The 21,980-nt window shown below is 37.0% G+C and overlaps 1 protein-coding gene across 1 annotated transcript in view; it reads left to right on the top strand.

The window, feature by feature from the left end:
• LOC150089664 (uncharacterized) overlaps positions 1-21,980 on the top strand; it is a 132,603-nt gene that overhangs the window by 40,704 nt on the left and 69,919 nt on the right. Inside the window, exon 3 of the mRNA XM_090368721.1 lies at positions 20,825-20,950. Within this exon, the coding sequence (XP_090224847.1) occupies positions 20,825-20,950 (126 nt within the window). The remainder of the gene's footprint in view (positions 1-20,824; positions 20,951-21,980) is intronic.

Raw genomic sequence — 21,980 nt, 5'->3', positions numbered from 1 at the left:
CTAATTATTCATAGGCATAAGGTTAGTGAAATTGACATTAAGAAGGTTGCAAAAGTTGACATTAGGGAATATAGAAACACGAGAAGCATGCTGAGGGGCATCTCATTCAGCAAACTTCCAGTACCCACTGTCTCAATAAGTAGATTTAGTCTTCTCTGGCAGATCTGTGCAGCAGAAAGATCAAGTCCAAGTTGGTCAGGAACAATGCAAGCAATTCACTGTGGATCAACTGTTTCACATGCAGGTGTGGCATCGATCACGTTCCTTCCCACCATTGATATGGCGGCAAGTGACATGACCTTCATATTCTTGACTTGACGATATCTGAGCAAGATAGCACATGATCAAAACATCCCATGTATATTACCTTTGATCAGCCTTTATTTTGGAAAGCTTCCCAAGTCATCAATGAACAAAGAGACCTACAAGAGATTGTTTTAATGCTGGGAACATTTCACACTCTGGTTAATCTTTTGGGCGCAATCGGCACTCTGATGAATGTTCAGGATTGTCTGAAGTACTTCAAGAAATCTATGGACCAAATGCGGTGCTACATATGATGGCTGGAAAAGCTGTTTCCAGAGCGATTCAAGGTCATATGATAGTAGATGCAGCTCTTAGTACTTTACTGGTCACACAAGTTTTCCCTCGCAATGAAAATAGAACCCCCTCATGGCCTCGTTAAGGAAGCTTGTGACCTGCTCGACAATGTTATGCCGCCAAACAAACAGTTGAGGATGTGGAATTGTCTAGTGCATTATCTCAGATTGGTACTGCTTTGGAGGAGAAGAGAATTCACCTACAATCTTCTTCGAGAACAAGTAAACTCTGGTTGGAATATCAGAGAATAATCAACGTTGCACGTACCTTGATAACAGCAGATAGGACTGGCTCGTGGGATTTGCTTGCAAGCTATGCTGGAGATCGTCTCCATAATTGCAGCAGCCGGACATCACAATTACCTCAAGTCGCTATACCTGTACTTGCAGAAAATGTTCAGTTTGCCTTTTGAAAATCCTACCGTGAACAAAATGTTCCTAGAAGGTAAGTTTGTTGTAAGAAGAAGTGACAGATTATGGATCGGACTCGGATCAGACCTGGTAATGGAAAAAGTGCTAATGCGTTCCCTGAAATGAAAAGTAGAGGAGGACTGACACGAGTATGTGGATTTACAGAAATCCAGAGGGCAACGTGGCTGTTTTCTATGCCCCTGTGTTCAACTTATAACTTAGCAATGCAGGAATACACCAGAGTTTTGTTGGAAAGTAGTGAACAACACAAAGAAATGAAGGAAAGCAGACAAATGAGGGACAGTAATGCCATTAAGAAAGTACTCAAACAACTGGAATCCATAGCCCCATTCAATTCTGACTCAGGTTTCTGCAACATTATGACAGGGGTAACTGCTGATTCTGGAGTTAACATTGATGAATTGTACTCCATAGGTATGGACATTGTCATCAAAATGATAGGAAAAGAAGTATTCACATATTCTGCCAAAAGGTCAGACAAAGTGAACACCATAGGATCTGCTGCTGCTGTTGTGAGCCCTGTTGATGTCGATATACAAGTAGATCCTGCACTTCTCTTTCAGAGAATGATGACTGTTGTCACTGGCAGTGACACGAATCTTGAAGATGTCATGTATTACGAACTTCGTGCGTACCCTCCTGCATTATTCGAATCACAAAGTATGTTGAGGAAAGCCGACAAGTCTCAGTTAGCTCATGCAATATTGAAATACACTGACAATTTATGCATGGAAGGAGCTGAAGAAATTCAGTGTACAGACCAGTATGTATTGGATGGTGAATCTCTACTATATCGTATTCCATGGTGTAACAATGAAACTTTTGAAAAAATTTCAATCTGTTATGCCAATTTCACTCTGAAAACCTATGCGAAGCCATCATTGTTTTTGATGGCCACAGCGGCTCTCCTACGATCAAGGACATGGCCCACAGAAGACACAGCACCAAGACAAGTAGAAATGTTAACTTCAGTCTGGGCATACAGTTTATCGGCAAGAAGGAACACTTCTTGGCAAATGAAAACAACAAGCATGCACTGATTTCCCTTGTAGGTGAGATGTTGAAGAAGCATGAGTGTACTGTGCACAATGCAGATGGGGATGCTGATGTGGACATCGTTCGTGCTGCAGTCTCATCATCAGAAAATGCAGATACAACAGTTATAGGGAAAGACATCGACTTGCTGATTCTGCTTCTGTACCATGCCAAGGACAGTGGGTTCAAGTTGTACTATCACAGTGACATAAGAAAGGGACCATCTACCAATCCTGTGTATGATATTCTCAGCATTCAATCATTGTTGGGTAGTGACATCTGCAAGTTGCTCCTGTTTGTGCATGTTTTCATGGGCTGTGATACCACATCCAGAATTTTTTCAATTGGGAATACCTCAGCATTCGACAAACTGATGAAGGTGGCTGAACTCTGCAAATACATTTTGTTCTGATGGTTGCCAACACTGAGTTGAAGCTGCTGTAAGAAAGGCAATGCTTCTGTTGTATGGCTGCAAAACATTGGAATCCACAAACACACTGCGTCATTGAATGTTAGTTGAAAAGGTAGCTGCAGCTACATCATTTGTTACACCCAAGCGTTTGCCACCTACCGATTTGTCCACAAAGTACCACAGCTTTCATACATACTTTCATATAAGACTCTGGAAGTCTACAGAAGAGAGGATCAATGCAGAAGAGTGGGGTTGGTATGTAAAGAATAATTCCTACTCCCCCTATACTCTGCGACATGCCACCAGCTCCAGATTATCTACTCAACATGATCTGCTGTTCCTGCAAGACGAAATGTGGTACTTCATGATGTGGATGCAAGCGTAACAGATTGCTTGTGGAAAGTGCCAAATCAGTGGTTGCGATAACAACCAGCCCCACTGCCAATAATGAATATGATAACAGTGATGAAGACATTTAAGTTTTTTCTTTGACTAAGTTGACTTCTGTAATGAACAGAACATAAAACAGATTTTGAAATAATCATTTTCTTGATTTTAAAATTCTGTATAATATTTTTAATATCAGAATTTCATAACAAAAAATGGTTGTGCGGTTGTATATTTTTGAAAGTTATTTTTATTTTAAACATTTTTAACTGTAAATGCATTATCTCTCTCTACAAAGCGTAAATTAGTTTCTTTTTGCATTTATTAGGACACAGCCAGTCCGCCATTTTGAAATCCATTTTTGGGGGGTGTTCCCGGGATCCGATTTTGTCTGATTTTGGATATGTTATTCAGCAATGATTCCTGAGCTGGAAACTGATTAGAAAGCTTCTGAAGCAATTTTTCCCAGGTCTAAATGAAAATAGCCTGGGCTAAAAGGGTTGCTCTTATGAATAAAGGCGTAAGGTCTGCAAATTGCAGCACCTAAAGACTAGGCACCTGCAAGGTGATCTGATTGGGGTGTATAAGGCCTTGAATGGTTTGGGCAAGTGCAGTGTTGATGGGATTCTTCCTCTTGCCCAGATTAATTGCCTGGGGGGGGACATAAATTCAAATTGCGGAAGGACAGTTGTAGAATAGATGTGTGGAAATTTTCCTTTAGCCAGCAGGAGGTAGTAGTAGTAGTAGTAGTGGCATGTGATGCAAGAAAGCAAGTGTACTTATGCAGCATCAGCCAAAAAAAAAAAAAATTACAAAACAATCCCCTCTAAATGTTTGTCCAGTTCCTCCTTAAATTTAAATTCGATTTATGGAATTTAAACTTCCATCTGTCGTTTTGGCACTACGACAGATGGAAATTTGTTCCAGCAATTAACCACTCACTGGCTAAAGGTAAATTTCCGCACATAATTTGAATTTATGCTCCCTTAGGTTCGTAATCTGAACAAGTGGAAGAATCCGTTCAGAATTCAGAGTGCTTAACCCATTCAAGGACTTATTCACCTCAATCAGATCACCGTGCAGGTGCCTAGTCTCCAGCCACTTCAATTAGCAGAACTTAAGCCTCTCTTGGTAAAAGGATCCCTTCATTCCCCTCACCAATCTTGTTGCCCTTCTCTGTACATGCTCAAGCAAATCTACATCCTTCCTAAAATGAGGTTTCCAGACCTGTATGCAGTACTCAAGCCGGGGCCTGACCATTGCCTTATACAGAAGGACAATCACATCCTTCTTCCTGCTAGCAAAATTCCTATGTATCATTAACAAAATCCCATGACCTTCCCTGGCAGCCTGTCTGCATTGCTCAGAAAACTTCATATCTGACTGCACAATTACTCCCAGGTCTTTTTCATTTTCTACCACCTTAAGTGTAGTACCACACAGTTGGTACGTTTCTCTGGGGTTACTTCTACTCATATGCAGTACTTTGCATTTGTCAAGGTTAAACTTCATTTGCTACTTCAAAGCCCATCTGCCCAAATTTTCTAGATCCTATTGCAGTAACACACTGCCATTACTGTCATTAACAACCTTGCCAACCTTTGTATCATCTGCAAACTTCGATACTAAGCCTGATATACCTTCATAAATATCATTGATTAATATACAAAACAACAGTGGACCCAACACCGAACCCTGTGGGACTCCACTAATAACATTAGTCCACGAAGAGCAGCACCCATTGATTACCACCCTCTGTCTTCTTCCACTCAACCATCCTTTTATTCATTATAGCAACTTACCCTTAATACCTTCTGCTCCAGTTTGTACAGTAGTCTTCCATGTGCAACAGTGTCAAAAGCTTTCCTGAAATCCAAGTATATGATATCAAAATTATTTTTTTGCATCCAGTTCTTTTGTAACCACATCATAATAACCAATCAGATTTATCAGACAAGACTTTCCCTTAACAAACCCATGCTGTGTCTGAATGATTGCTGCAATCTTGTCTAGATGATCCTGCAATACATCTTTAATCAGTGACTCCATTATTTTACCTGGAACAGAAGTTAAACTAACTGGTCTGTAATTACTCGTGTTACCCTTCGATCCCCCTTTGTGAATTGGGGACACATTTGCACAACTCCAGTCCGTGGGGACCTCCCCTGAGTCCAAGGATGCTCTCATAATAATGGCCAAGGGTTTGCTTACTTCCTTTGCCGCCTCCTTTAATATAACTGAATAGATCCCATCTACCTCAGGTGCTTTTCTTATGTGTAACTTCAACAATTTCTCCTCCACTTTGTTCTCAGTTATTACAAAATCATTAAGCACCCTGTTACAATTTGATAACCTTGTGGCATTTTCAAACCTTAACTCCTCATGTGTGAATGTAGATGCAGAATACTCATTCAGTTTGTTTGCTACCTGAGCAGGATCAACAATTGAACCATCGATATCAAGTGGACCAATCAGATTCATCCACTTCCTTTTAGAATTTATATAAGTAAAGAAATCCTTGCTGTTTTTCTTAGCATCCTTTTCCAAAGATTTCTCATAATCTGCCTTCGCCTGCCTAACCTTCTTTGTGGCTTGATTACAGACTAGCTTACATATATCATAGGCTTCTGTGTCGCCTGATAATTTATATGCATCGCATGCATTTTTCTTCTCTGCCACGAGTCTCATTAGTTCATTTGATAACCATTAGTCCAAGGATGCTCTCATAATTACGGCTATGGGTTTGCTTACTTCCTTTGCCGCCTCCTTTAATATAACTGGATAGATCCCATCCACCCCAGGTGCCTTTCTTATGTTTAACTTCAGCAATTTCCTTTCCACTTTGTTCTCAGTTATTAGAAAATCATTAAGCACCCTGTTACAATTTGATAACCTTGTGGCATTTTCAAACCTTAATAACTCCTCATGTGTGAATGTAGATGCAAAATAATCATTCCATTACGTGTAGCATTTACTAAAGTATTTGACTTAATACTGTATCTAAATTGAAGACATCTTTCATAAATTTACAAAACTTCCTTCAAGCTTCAGAATTTAATTCTAGATTGAAATCGCCAGCGAGATTTTAGTGTTATTATAATATATTTTATACGAATTAATTCATTGTACACTAGTACAATGAAAATTCCATTCATTGTATCTCATTGTACTGAAATTATTTTTTCGATAAAAATAATGCAGCAATATTTTTTTTATTTATTTTACTGTACCAGTTCCATAATGAGTTCCTGTAGTAAAGACGTTTTTAAAAGCTGCTACTCTGACATTATCAGTGAAAAAGGTAGTTGATTGCTGCAAGAAACTTCCATCTGATGTTGTGGAAGTTTACAGCTTAAATAAATTCAAGTCAGAGCTAGACCAACATTTGGAGTGAATGTATACGTGAAATGGGAAGGGGTTTTTTTTTTTGTTTTTTTTTAAGCTGTCAACTGATGCTGTATAAGCTTGCTTTCTTGCATCCTATGCCTCTACTAAGAGTGACAGTACCTGTGACTGTTTGATAAGCTACATTGCACGATTCTTAGAACTTAGCAGTGCTAGTTGAGTAGCTGTGATAGTGCAAAAAAAAAAAAAAAAATCATTTGCTGAGTTGGAGGGCATGAACAGTTTTGAAATGTATGGTCACTTATTTGCAGTATTCACAATATGAATACACTTCTTGGAATAGTGGATCAAACTGTCAGTCCAGTGTTATGGCCACCTGGATAATCAGACATGGAGGTACCAAACTTTTTTTTTCACCTTACGGCTATGTGATATCTAGGGTGTATACTGCATTTAGCATTAGCCTTAGTTGAGGCATATGATGCAAGAAACAAACTTATAGAGCATCAGCCAAAAAAAAAAAAAAAAAAAAAATGTACCAGGTACATAATGAGTTGCTGCTGCTATACTCTGAGACTGATAATTTCACTGATAATATCTCAGTGGCAGATTTTAAAAATGTCTACTGCAGGAACTCATTATGAAACTGGTACAGTAAAATAAATAAAAAAAAATATTTGCATTATTTTTATTGAAAAAATAATTTCAGTACAATGAAATACAATGAATGGAATTTTTTATTGAATTAGTGTACAATGAAATAATTCGTATAAGATATATTATAACAACACTAAAATTATTGGTCTATGGTAACTGAAATAAGATATATGATTTTGACACTCAAATGCTTTTAATTCCCGAGTGAATACTCCATCAATTGTCATTCCATTATGTGTAGTATTTACTAAAGTATTTGACTTAATACTGTATCTAAATTGAAGGCATCTTTCATAAGTTTACAAAACTTCCTTCCAGCCTCAGAATTTAATTCTAGATTGAAATCACCAGTGAGAACTATAAGTATACAATCCAGTGGCTCTTCCAAAAATTTTACACCTTCAATGGAATAGGGCATAAAATTCTTGTTTATAGATTTTTTGAATTATATCTAATGACATCCCTGGAGTGATATGTATGGGCAAAGATGAAAATAGATTGAATTTTTGCACAGAGATCCACTATTGAATTTTTGCACAGAGATCCAGAAATGTCTCCAATTTCATCTGATACCACTGCCGCATTGCTGCTGTGCAAAGATATGTGGTGTACTAATTATAATTCAACTTTCATGTTGATATATTGCAACACACTACTATGAACAACCGGCCTTTTAAATTGAGTCACACATTGGAATGGTTTAAGTAATATATGTTCATCATTATCCAACGACGTTTCACGTAATATCAATATTTTCGATTGTTGTAAGATTGTGTCCGTTTCGATTTCTCAAACATGGATATGTTCATTGACGATATAGATATACCACTGTATGAAATCTTGCAGTTCATCCTGTAGAGAGGGTAGCTTATTATTTTACTAGTTCAGCACGAAGTTCTATATTACTAGTAGCCTGCTGTGGTGAAATGTGAAGCCGTTGTGGGGATTTGTAATATATAAACCTTGCAGTGAGGTCACTCGAGCTAAAGGCACGTATGTAAGTTGCTGTTGATGATCTTTCTTATAATTATATACAACTTTGTCAAAGGTCCCTCCTTGAGATTTATGTATAGTCAAAGCAACAGCACTTACTAAAGGAAATTGTGTACATCTACATGTTAATTTCCTATTGTTCTTGAATGGAATCGTAGTTGATCGTTTTATAATAGTTACAGATTGACTAGGCAAATGTTTATCTTTCATATATTCTTTATAATGAGATTGAAGGTTATTTTTGACTCAGGAAATTTCATCCATACTCATTTAACTGTTTCGTCATCCTCAAATTCAAAATATACTAAAGTACCAATTGCACTGTTTACCTTGCACCTCCATAGCCAGGTGAGCAGGAGCTGCAGTGCGTAGCACACGCTTCTTAATTAGACCAGGGTTTGAGCCCATGACCACCAAATACGGAGGATGCGGAAAGGTCAGGGAATGACCACCGCATATCCCCGGAGCAATATGGCCTTAGTTGCTAATGCTCCTAAAAACCAAATAACAACAACAACAACAACAACAGCACTGTTTACCAATCCATCGGCCACATCTATATTTGTAGTAACATATACGGTTTTACTTTCAATAATGGTAGAATGTGTGGAAGTCCTCCAGTTTCAGTCACTGACATTTTATGAATTTTATTTCACATACTTGCTAATTGTTCTTCAGAATGATATCTGTGGTATAAATCTTATGCAACCACTTCATGGGTTTCATCTGCAACTAAAGCATTTATATACACGATTTCTTAAAAATAGTCTAATCCCTTGTGGACATAAATTAGTAGCATCTTCTTTGGTAACAAATCTCAGTTCTATAATTTTAAGTTCATCTGGTAATAATGCTTCTCCATTGCCTATTTTAGAAAATGTACTATCGGACTGTCGAACAACTTGTACTGATTCATGAAATTGTAGTGAATCCCATAATTCTGGAGCAATCACTGAGTTCTTCAGGCGTTTATATATAGGTGTAGCATGCACTGGAGGCAATTGCTATAAATCTCCAATGAAGTATATATTCATACCTTCAAATGGTATTTCGTGAACACCAGTTATCTGATTAAAACACATATCTATAATCGATAATAGTTCTGCACTAATCGTACTAACTTCATCAATTATAATAGTATGTACATGTTGAAATGCAGTTCTATATTGTTGATGAATTTCATTACTAAGTTGAAGATTATTTAATAGACATATACGGAAAGCAGAATGCACTGTTGTCCCATCGATTGCCCGTGGAGGCACAAGTAACATATGCGGTGTGAATATTTGATCCTTTACAAAAGCCATTATACATTTCCATCAATAATTTAAGAGTAAATATCTTTCCACAGTCAGCAGGTCCAGTGAGAAATACTTGTATCGGTTCATGTATCTGATTATCAATTTGACGATAGATAGCTTCAAGTAATAATGCCCGTTCTTTATTAGTACTACTCATCAAACGACAGTATCCTTCAGACATTCTCTTGCTTCCTAACGACAGATGATAATTTATCCATCATCGCCATTCTCATCTCATCAGTAGTTTTCTTATCGGTAAAGAAATCGTCATCAATTTCTTTTGATTGATTTCAGAAATTCATGTTTTTTTTTTTTTTTTCACATGGAGGATTAATTACCCGATGAATGTTATTGGCATTGGGCTGAATTTACGGTAAACGTGCTATGTTATACTGTAATATTTATAATGGTATAACGTTTGATATTATTAATGATATAACGGTTAATATTATTATTTATAACAGTTAATATATTAATATTAACAGTATACCTTAATATTTATAATGGTTTAACGCACTACTTTATACTGTTATTTATAGTGGTTGAATTTTCATTATGATTCGGAATAGTTTGAATTTCTAATTTCCTTTTCTTCGGTTCATGATATTCCTTCATTATTTCAGCTAGAGTTTTTTTAGGTGCAGTTTGAGAACTCCCAGGCATAACGAAACACTCTTGTTGAATTTCATCTGGATTCACACTGTCCAACTTCCCTTTCTTTCTTTCATGATATTCCTTCGAACGCTGGGCTGCAGATTTTGGCACAGTCACTCGCTTATTAATCATTATGCTGATATAACGGTGTAATGTAGCGTGTCACTGCTCAATTGTACTTGTTGTGTCACTGCAATTTGTTGCATACAACTGAGTTTTCTTGGTTGCATGCGTTGTTCTTGTTGCGTGACTGCAGCAACAAGTACAATGCATGCGCATCAGGTTTTGTGTTGATTTCTAGGTAATGTAAAGCCTTTTTTCTAAATAATACCAGTAAAAAACGTTTAAAAAAAAAAGCCTTCCCATTTCACCCATCTGGTTACTCCAAATGTTTGTCTAGTTCAGCCTTAAATTTATTTAAGCTATCAACTTCCACAACAACAGATGGATGTCTGTTCTAACAATCAACTACCCACTGGCTAAAGGCAAACTTCCACACATCTATAACTGTCTTTCCTCAATTTGAATCTGTGCCTCTTCGTGTTCTTAATCTATTTGAAAGATCATAAGGAATGAATGCACACCTCCTTCAGTATCAATGATGTGATCATACTGCTTATCGCAGTGCTATTATACAAGCCAAAGCCCATTGTGGCAGATTGTAGTTGGTTTTAGTTTTTCCCAGTTGTTATGAATAGGTTAGTGTTATACAACGAAAAAAGTTCTTATAGCATGTATTCGAGTGTTCATATTCACCTAGGTACTTTGTGTGTTATTCTCTGCTGTGACAACAGAATAACAGCATTATTGTTTAATTATTAATTAGGCATGCCATCAGTATAATGCCTATTTGCCCTTCTAACAAACAATTGATGCTTTGCCACATTCTATCTTGTAATAAAGAAACAACATAGCCTAATGGTTCCACACATCTATAACTGTCTTTCCTCAATTTGAATCTGTGCCTCTTCGTGTTCTTAATCTATTTGAAAGATCATAAGGAATGAATGCACACCTCCTTCAGTATCAATGATGTGATCATACTGCTTATCGCAGTGCTATTATACAAGCCAAAGCCCATTGTGGCAGATTGTAGTTGGTTTTAGTTTTTCCCAGTTGTTATGAATAGGTTAGTGTTATACAACGAAAAAAGTTCTTATAGCATGTATTCGAGTGTTCATATACACCTAGGTACTTTGTGTGTTATTCTCTGCTGTGACAACAGAATAACAGCATTATTGTTTAATTATTAATTAGGCATGCCATCAGTATAATGCCTATTTGCCCTTCTAACAAACAACTGATGCTTTGCCACATTCTATCTTGTAATAAAGAAACAACATAGCCTAATGGTTCCTTCCCCCCCCCCCCCCCCCCCCGCAGTATTTCTTCTTTTACTTCAAAATGGAGGGCATGTTTAGCATTGGCATTAGTAGAGGCATATGATGCAAGAAAGCAAGCTTATGCAGCATCAGCCAAAAAAAATGAAAAAAAAAAAAAAAAAACTTCCACTTCACCCCTCCGTTTGTTCGAAATACCTGTCCAGCTGAGCTTTAAATTTATTTAGGCCATCAACCTCCACAACAAGGGACGGAAGTCTGTTCCACCCACCAACCACCCGCTGGCTAAAGGCACATTTCCACACATCTATCCTACATCTGTCTTTTCTCAATTTGAATTTATGCCCTCTCAGGTGATTATTCTGAGCAAGAGGCAGAATCCCATCAGCATTGAGCATACTCACACCATTCAAGGCTTTATACACCTCCTCTATCAGATCACCTCGCCAGTGCCTAGTCTCCAGACACTGTAATTTGCATAATTTAAACCTTTCTTCGTAAGAGCAACCCTTTCTTCTATTCACTAATCTTGTTGCCCTTCTCTGTACTCGTTCCAGCAGCTCTATATCCTTCTTGAAATGAGCCTCCAGACCTGTATACAGCACTCAAGGTGTGGCCTGACTATTGCCTTATATAAGGGAATAATCACCTCCTTATCCCTGCAAGAAAAATTCCCATATATCATTGATAAGACACCATGAGCTACTCTTGCACTCCGTCTGCACTGCTCAGAGAACTTCATATCTGCCTGCACAAAGGACCCCCAGGTCCTTTTCATTCTCTACCACTATTAGTGTAGTACCACAGAGATTCTACGTTGCTCTGGTGTTGCTGTTTTCCCAATGTTAGTACTTTACATTTGTGAATGTTAAACTTCATTGGCCACCTCTTAGCCCATCTGCTCAACATTTCCAGATCCTGTTGCAGCAGCATAGCGTCAGTAGTGTCCTTGACAACCCTGCCAACCTTTGTATCGTCTGCAGACTTGGACATTAAGTTGATATATCATCATCATCAATATTATTTATAAATACAGAAAACAATAATGGACCCAACAATGAACTCTGAGGGACTCCTCTAATAACATTAGTCCACGATGAGCAGTGTCCATTGATTACCACTCTCTGCCTTCTTCCCCTCAACCACCCCTTTATCCATAGCAGCAGTTTGCCTCCAATGCCACACTGCTCCAATTTGTGCAGCAGTCTTCCATGTGCAACAGTTTCAAAAGCTTTTCTAAGCTCCAAGTATATAATATCAAAGTTATTCCCTGCATCCAGTTCTTTTGTGACTGCATCATAGTATCCAATCAAACTGGTCAGGCAAGACTTCCCCTTAACAAAACCATGCTGTGTCCGAGCTATAACTGAAGTCTTGTCTAGATGAACCTGCAGTGCTTCTTTAACCAGTGCTTCCATTAATTTTCCGGGAACAGAAGTTAAACTCACAGGTCTATAATTACTTGTGTCAGCCTCTGATCCTCCTTTGTGAATTGGGGTCACATTTGCACATCTCCAGTCTATGGGTACCTCCCCTGAGTCCAAGGAAGCTCTCATAATTAAGGCTAAGGGTTTGCTTACTTCCTTTGCTGCCTCCTTTAATATAATTGGATAGATCCCATCCACCCCGGGTTCCTTTCTTGTGTTTATCTTCAACAATTTCTCCTCCACTTTACTATCAGTTATTACAAGATTATCTATCTTACTGCCAGAGCTGAATACACCTCTGGCATTCCCCTCGCTGAATAACTCCTCATGTGTGAATGTTGATGCAAAATATTCATTTAGTTTGTTAGCTACCTGAGCAGGATCATCAGTAATTGAACCATTGATATCAAGTGGACCAATCTGATTCATCCCCTTCCTTCTAGAGTTTACATAAGTAAAGAATTCTTTGCTGTTTTTCTTTGCATCCTTTGCCAAAGATTTCGTGTAAACTGCTTGAATTGAAATACATGCAGATGATGATATGGTTGATAGCTGTGACTCAGGACATCCCATTTTTCCCAGAAAAGAAACACCAAAACTTGATATTTATAAACGATCCATAATCCACTCATAAAAAGCAGATTCATCATCCACTTACAAAATGAAATAATAGATCACATCAGTTTTCAGAGCAACATTGGTGAAATCCATGAATTAATTTGCCACGCCAAGTCTCCCCATCAATCAAATATTATACTATCTTCAGGCAAGATAGATCTGATACTATTAGAGCTCATGGAGGAATATCTATACTATTGAACTTAAGATTCCTCAAGACTCATTCCATTGCAAACCACCTTAGAAGTTGTAGCCGCTCGTATAGTAATTGTTTGTTGGTTTTTTTTTTTTTTAGGAGCATTAGCAACTAAGGCCATATTGCCCCGGGGATATGCGGTGGTCATTCCCTGACCTTTCCGCATTCTCTGTATTTGGTGGTCACGGGCTGGAACCCCTGTCTAATCAAGAAGCATGTGCTACGCACTGCTGCTCCTGCCCACCTGGCTACGGAGGCACCTGTATAGTAATTGGTATCACTGTGACTTTGGTCTCTATTTATTTTCCACCTGATCATCCATATACTATTCGGAAAATCAAACATTCTTTTGCAATTACTATCTCCATTCTGTTTACTAGGTGACTTTAATGCATGCCACCCATTTTGGGGTTCTCTATCTCAGACAGAGGTGGAAAGCTTATCAAAATGCTTATCAACAGACAGAATTATTGAATACTAGCCCTTCTACCTATATCCATATCCCTACCAGCAGACTGACCTCTTTTAATAGACCTTTCCATTTGCTCTCTAACTCTCTATCCAAGTATTGACTGGGTAACTCTTAGAGATCCTCATAATAGTGACCATTATCTGCTGATATGTAAAATTCAATCATCCTGTTCCATACCAACAGATAAATCAGTAAAATGTAAATTTTCAAAGGCTGACGGATAAAATACTGCAGGCACGTCTTGTTTAACAACTATATCATCCAGCGCGGTTTCATCAACCATACTACTGAACACAACAGATCAAATGCTAACAGCTGCGACTGCTGCCATTCTGCAATATCAAGTCAGAAATCATCAAAAATTAAATTACTGGTGGAAGGAACAAAGATTGCAACAATGCAAAAACAGGGAAAAACAAAGAATGGAACCTATTCTGCAAACATCCAACCACTTCTAATCTTATTAATTACAAGCAACTTAGAACAAAAGCCCATTATACTAGATGGAAAGAAAAGAAAAAAAAAAAAGAACTATGGATTAAATTTGCTTCTTCAATTCTGTAGAAACAAGAAACAGCTAAACGGTAAATTTCCTCTGATATCTACTCCACTACTTAACTGGAATGGACAGCAGCAATCTACTCCTACAGATATCTCAAATGAACTAGGAACAATATTTTTTCTGTTGTCCTGCTCAATAGCTTATGATCAATCATTCCAAAAAATTAAAGTAACTGAGAAATCCAAACTCAATCCTGTGCTTTGCTTTATAATCAACTTTTTACCATGTTTGAATTGCAGCTGTCCCTCACCAACTCAAGGAACAGTGCTGCTGGTCCTTATGGGATATGTGTAATGCTCCAAAATTTAGATCGAAAAATCACTGTCTTCCCTGCTGATCTTTTTCAATCAAATCTCCTGGCATTGTTCCCATGTACTTGCAATCCCAAAACCTCTGAATGACCACTCTGTTCCTCACAACTACAGACTAATTTCTCTTACCAGCTGTCAGAGCAAAACCCTAAAAAAAAAAAAAAAAGATTTATCATCATCTCACTTGGTATCTTGAGTCCCAAAACTTAATTAGGAATCCATTTATCAAAAAGGAATGTCTCATCATGATCTGTTTTGATATTGAGAAAGCCTCTGACACCACATGACATTTCAGCATCTTAATTCTATATTCTCTTGGCCTGAGGGGCCATTTACCATATTTCATGCAAAATTTCTTACAACAAAGATCCTTTCAAGTTTGTTATTGGGGAACCCTCTCACAAAACCCTCTCTCTTTGTCCAAGAAGGAATCTCACAAGGGTCTGTCCTCAGTGCCACTTTATTTGCAATTAGAATGAATCATATAATCGAAATCATTCCAAAAACAGTCATTCCTGTCATTTTCAAAACACAAACTATGTTGAGTAATAACAAATATCAATAAATTGCATCCAGATGTGGATTGCACAAAATGGTTATAGACTATTCAGCCAGAAATTTACTGCAATTCACTTCTGTACCAGATATAAAATGCATCCTTAACCTGAACTCCACTTGGATAACCATTCTCTTCCAATATCAAATATTGTTTGTCTACTAGGCTTAATTTTTGACAGCAAGTTAAACTATCAAAAGCACATTGAATATCTCTGGATTGCTTGTCAAAAAAAATGAACATATTCAGAGCCTTATCAGCAACAACTGGGAGCTGATTATTACACTTTGATTCACTTATATAGATCCATAATCAGATCATACCTGGACTATGACACACCTATCTTCGATTCTTCTAAGGAGAGTGCTTTAATTTACCTCAGGCCTATTCAACATTCAGCTCAGGATAGCTCTAGGTGCTTTCAGAACATCTCCAGTGCAAAGTCTGTATGTTGAAATCTATGAAGCTCCCCTAAATGCCAGGAAAAAGATGTTATTACTGAAATGCACAATCAAGATCCAAAAACATTGGACTCATCCTAATTGGTCATTACTTAATGATCTGCAGTTTGACCTTTTACAGAAACAAATTGCAGGCAGCTCAGCCTACTAGTATTAGATTAAAGGAACTGACAGAAAATTGGAATATACACTTCTTAAAGTCCTCCAAGGTCCTATAGATCTGTGACATTCCATGGTCTGCCATCATACTGTCTCACAACAGTTATTTCCGCCAGCCGGGGGAACCATTCTCTGACAGACATTAACATCCAACAGCTACACTTTGCTCATACACAGTGTTATCCCAACTTTGTATATATGTATTGATGGAAGTATGAGAGTGAGTGGGTGCAGCAGTGGTACTCCATGACACTACCATTTTCTGTATCACTTCCCACAAATGTAGTAGTTACACCACTGGATTATATGCCATAAAACTTGCTGTAGAAAATATTTTCCACTCCTAATCCAAAATAGCATAATATACACAGATTTCCGAAGTGTGCTATTAGCCATGCAAAACACTTCCTCACTTACTCATCCTTACTAAAGCTCATCAGAACAGAGTTGATTCGTCTCAGAGAGCATTAACAAAAGATTGTATTTTGCTGGATTCCAGGCCATACCGGAATACCAGGAAATGAAATCGCAGATGATGTTGCCAAACAGCCATCTGGCACAACTCCCAATAAAATTTCTAGTACCATTCACTGATTACAAAATGCATATATGAAATATATGTAAAGGACTATGAGCACTTCAATGGCAAACACAAATACATAATAAACTCCTTCAAATTATAGGTGTACCACAATTATGGACTTCCAGCTTCCGTACAAACAGACAAAAAGTAATCCTAGCCAGAACCTGAATATGACCCATCTATTCCTATTATCAGGTAATGATCCTCCACAGTGTATGCACTGCTACATGCCACTCACAATAAAAAATATATTCCTGGAATGTTCCCTGTATAACAGTGCCTGCTGTTGTCATTATGTTCTCTCTCTCAAACTTACAAGAATTGTCACCATTCCATATCATAGGTGAAGAATCAAATTTTACAGAATTTTCCTTTTTCCTGAAATGAATATGATTATATGACTGCTTCTAACTGCTTCCATAGCAGCCAACACAAGTAATATGAACCACACTAATAGGTGTTTTATGTCCTAAGTAGCCATTGCACTGTAAAATACAACAATAACCTCAAGGCAATTTTCTTCTTCTGTGTTCCTTTATGGTCCCTCTTAAAATTTTGAGTACTGCCGCATATGCATCTTTAGTGATTGTCTTCTTATGTAGCATATAGTCTCTGAAAAGAATTCCTTTCATATATCAATAAAATGGTGACTGTTAAGTCTTCTTGGCAGAGAGTTGAGTCCTGAATTTTTTGGGAGTGGTGACCTATGGTGTATCCATTTCATGGATACACCATAGATCCTGAAGAAAGCGTATCCATTTCATGGATACGCTTTCTTCAGGATCCCAGTAATGAATCCTTGCTTCATCATCAGTTCCAATTATTGAAAGAAATCTGGATTGCATCATGCATGAGCAAATTTTCCTCAGCAAATTTGAGCCAAGGACTGTAGTAGTAGTAGTAGTAGTAGTAGAAGCAGGTGATGCAAGAAAGCAAGCTTATGTAGCATCAGCCAAAAAAAAAGACCATTTCACACATTCATTCCCTCTAAAAGTTTGACCAGTTCCTCCTTGAATTTATTTAAGCTATCAACTTCCACAACGACAGATAGAAGTTGATAGCCATGCCCATTGACATGGCCAATTGTTCATGAAGGGTAATCAGTATTGAACCCTGAGAAATAATACATTCTCTAGCAATCATAGACACTTTAATGTGCCTATCCTGAATTAATAGGTCTTCAATTTTTGGCACATTTCTGGAATTGTCACTTCTGTAGGCCATCCCAAGTTCAGTTCATCTTCTGTGGATTCTTCATCTCATTTAAACTGCTTAGAACAAAATTTTATCTGGTATCCAGAAGGGTAGCATTACCATATATGGTTTCCATGCATTCATGAATACCGTGTTCCATTCCTTTTTGTGAAAAATTTGATGATTCCTGATGCTCCAATTTAATGATATGAATGTTTTCCCTTGGGTTGGCTACTTTAAATGGAGTCAGTTCTTCTGTATTTTAAATGTTTTGTGTTCTATCCATGCTGCATTGAGCTGGACCTGTGTAAATAAGATGCAGATTTGGTAAATTATATCATCATCATCAGCCATTTTCAATCCACTGCAGGATGAAGGCCTCTCCAACAACTTTCCAGTTCCTTCTGTTTTGAGCACTGGCCATCCATTTACTACTCAAAAACTCATGAATTTCATCTATCCATCTCCGCCTTTGTCTTCCAGGTTTTCTTCTAGCTCCTCTTGGGTACCATTCTGTTATTTTCTTAGTCCATCTGTCATCATATCTTCGAGCTATGTGTCCTGCCCAAGACCATTTTAGTTCTTTAGTTTTGATAAGAATGTCCTTTACTTGAGTTTGCTGCCTAATCCATGTGTTTCTCTTCTTATCTAACAGTCTGATTCCCAATATAATTCGTTCCATTCTTCGCTGTGTAGTTCTTAGCTTCTCTTCCATTCTTTTGGTGAGTGCCCAAGTTTCACTTCCATAAGTCATGGTGGGGAGTATACATTGATTCATTATTTTACGTTTCAGACAAACTGGGAGGCGCCTCCGTAGCCAGGTGGGAAGGAGCAGCAGTGCGTAGCACACGCTTCTTGATTAGACCGGGGTTCAAGCCCGTCACCACCAAATACGGAGGATGCGGAAAGGTCAAGGAATGACCACCGCATATCCCGGAGCAATATGGCCTTAGTTGCTAATGCTCCTAAAAAAAACTAAATAACAAACAATAACAATAACAAACTGGGATATTGCTCTTCAGTATGTGACTATATTTCCTGAATGCTATCCATGCAAAATTTATTCTTCTCTTGACTTCCAGCCATTTATCATTATTACAGCTAATAACTTGTCCCAGATAAGTATATGACTCCACCTTTTAATTACTGCTCCTTCAATCCTATTATTTTAATTATATTAGTAAATTATATAGTGTTTCCTAACTGTGAGCTGTACTTTCAAGATGAATTCAAGACCTGAAAACAAGGAAAGAAGTTTATATTGTATGTATGTGAGTCCTCTGTGATGATAGTGTATGGTTTTGTCACTTTTCACTCATTTAGATTCGATTCCTGTTATGTGACTGGAGAAATTTCTGAAATCCTCTTCAGTCAAGTTGCTATAGTGTGCTGATCTTGCGCACAGGAAGTGGGGTTTCCCTGTGAAATATTCAGAGTTTTTCACTCCACACAACATGCAGATTGGCCCATGAATATACATACTTGTATAGGCATAATACACAATGATGCGATAGGGCCTAAAACCCAGCAACAATGTGTATGATCCTGAATGATTACTGAACTATAGCTGTTTAAATTTCAAAAAGTGGCTGTGTAGTTTTAAATAGTAAAAAATAAAAAATAAGTAAGAATAAGCAAATGTTACCTAGTATGAATAAACATTTTACTTGATGTGTTATTTATTTTATTATTTTTTACCATTGAAACACCTTGCCCATTTTTTTTTTAAATTTTAACTGCCATAGCTCCATAACCATTCAGAATGGACTTATGTTTATACAAACTTTTTTCATTGTTTTCGTGTCCTGAATTGATACTGTAGGTATGTCCCACATGTGTCATGATAAGATTCTTAGAGGGGGAATTTTATCATGACACCCTCTTTTAGTCTTAATTCTGTTTTAGAATCTAAACAAAGTCTAATTTTTCTTTCTTGTAATAATGATAGAATATTTCATTATCTGCATCACCCAAGCTGATACTAACTTTGCTGTTAATTTTATTTATCATAAACTATATGATGTATGATTTTGTTTTCAGCCTAGCCTTCTATGCTAATAATGTATTATATATTAACTTTACTAATGCAAGGAACCCATTGCCCATTCTCTCTGTGTCTGAATAATATTTTAATGCCCATGTGTAATAAACATAACATCAATTTCTAGGTATTTCCCCTTGACTCGAGTTTAACACTTGAATGACCAGCATAAAAAATGTTTGTTAGATGGCAAAACTGACATATTATATATAGTTACATAATCACGTGGTAACACAATTGGGATTTTTTATGTCTGTTGCAAAATATAAACTTTTTTAGTAATTAAATAATTTAATTTAATTGATTAATTTTCAATTGTGAAAATATATGCAAAATACCTGTTCAACTTATCTCCAATTCTGACTCGATTTGTCTATTATTTCATCATTGACCTGGAAAGGACGTACAATGATTCTGCATTAACATATGTGAAAAACTCCTTATCCTGATTCTTAGTTCTTTTTGTTAGTGATTTCTCATAATCAGCTTTCATTTTCCTATCTGTTCTTTAATATTGGTACATGTCTGCTTATGGTTCTGACGTGGCACTTACATAATAATCTGTAATTATTATGATTAATTACTATATTTAATAATCACTCGTATACCACATGAAATTAATAAAGTTTATTAAGCTAATCACCTAAACCACTATACATTTAAGGTGACATTTTCAGGCTTCTTACTAATACCCATCATCAGACCATGCTGCTGCTGACAGACTCTTTAATTACCAGTTCTGCCAGAAACCTGATCTTTAGCAGGGTCCAAGTCAAGAATATTTGGATTCTTGAGGTCCTCTTTAAGTCTCTGGCATACTGATATAAATAACATTCATCCAAGTGGTTCAAAAAAAACTGATCCCACTGAGTTTAATGCTCGGACCTGAATTTTAATTGATAAAGTGTAAGTTAACATCACCCATGATGAGGTATTCATTCTTAAGTGAAATATATTTGTATGAATACCCTTAAATATGCTATGTTATTCTTTAAAAGAAATTATTTTTTGAGTATATCCTGTTATTATATAAAGAACATAAGAACGTTTGAGAGCCTTTTTTTTTTTTTTTTTAACAATTCTTTATAGCCATTTGATGTGTGGGAAGTACTTCAGAGTCATCCTCTTATTGCAATTGAAGATCTATATCAACTTAATAGTATCATATTTCTTATTGAATATAGTGTGGGAGTGCACTTCAGAGCAGATGATAGGGTGAGTTTGTTTTCAGCATTGCATTCATTATTAAGTATAGTGACACAAAATGAAATTATTACCATTAGTTATAAGTGCATTTTAGTCTGACTCAGCTTGATGAGCTTGGCCTTGAAACTTTTGATAAGATTTACTTAGTTGATGAATTCTATCAAATTGGGTGAGTTAAAAAATGTATTTTTGGACTTCTGAACTCTATTCATGTACCCAGCAAGTTTGTATTTTGTAAATTTCAGTAGTAAACAAAATGTTTAGAATAAGACATGTAAACATATAGTTTATTAGATAACAATTATCTTTAAATTTTATATAACATTTATATATATGTTTAATGTAACAGAACCACTGGCTACTGTTAACCGTTTCATCAGTACATTTAACATTGCATATGAGAGGCATAGACCTTGCTACAAACTCATTTCATTTTATGTACTGTCTCCTAGCATCTCACATAATGGTGATATTTCGCATTACTGGGTTCAGATTTTCACTATCCTGCCCACTGATGAGATCCCAAAAAAAGGATCAAAACCTAGGTCTGGGAAATAGCATACACCAGCGGTTCCTAAACTGTGCCGCAGCACCCCAGCAAACTTACAGGGTCACCACTGGATATTTTAAATTTTAGAGGGAAACACAGCGATACTTGACATCTGTCGGACACCGTGCAAACTGCTAGCTCGAGGTAGTTCACAGTTCCAACATTACTTAAGTTGTTTGGACCTAACTACTTAATAAACAGGAATTGTTTGGTATTTCTTTTGGCCTAGGGGTGCCGTGAAAAAATTACCAAGACACTAAGGGCACCGTGAACCAAGAAAATTTGGGAACCTCTGGCATACACTTTAAATAAAACAGAAATATACTTCTTCAAGATCCAATGTTTTATTTTTATTTTATTTGTTTTATTTAAAATAGTGCAATACCAAGGCAAGTTGTGATGGATTAAGTTGAGTGCCTCCACAGTTTGAGATCGATGCACTAAGGAGCAAGCCTAGGTCATTTAGTGATAAGTACAGAATGAGTACCT

The sequence above is a fragment of the Mastigoproctus giganteus genome, chromosome 2 (assembly GCF_048544385.1).
Source record: "Mastigoproctus giganteus isolate SK-2022 chromosome 2, ASM4854438v1, whole genome shotgun sequence".
Taxonomy (NCBI): Eukaryota; Metazoa; Arthropoda; class Arachnida; order Uropygi; family Thelyphonidae; genus Mastigoproctus; species Mastigoproctus giganteus.
Note: the sequence above shows the minus strand (reverse complement) of the source record. Positions and strands in the feature narration are given on the sequence as shown.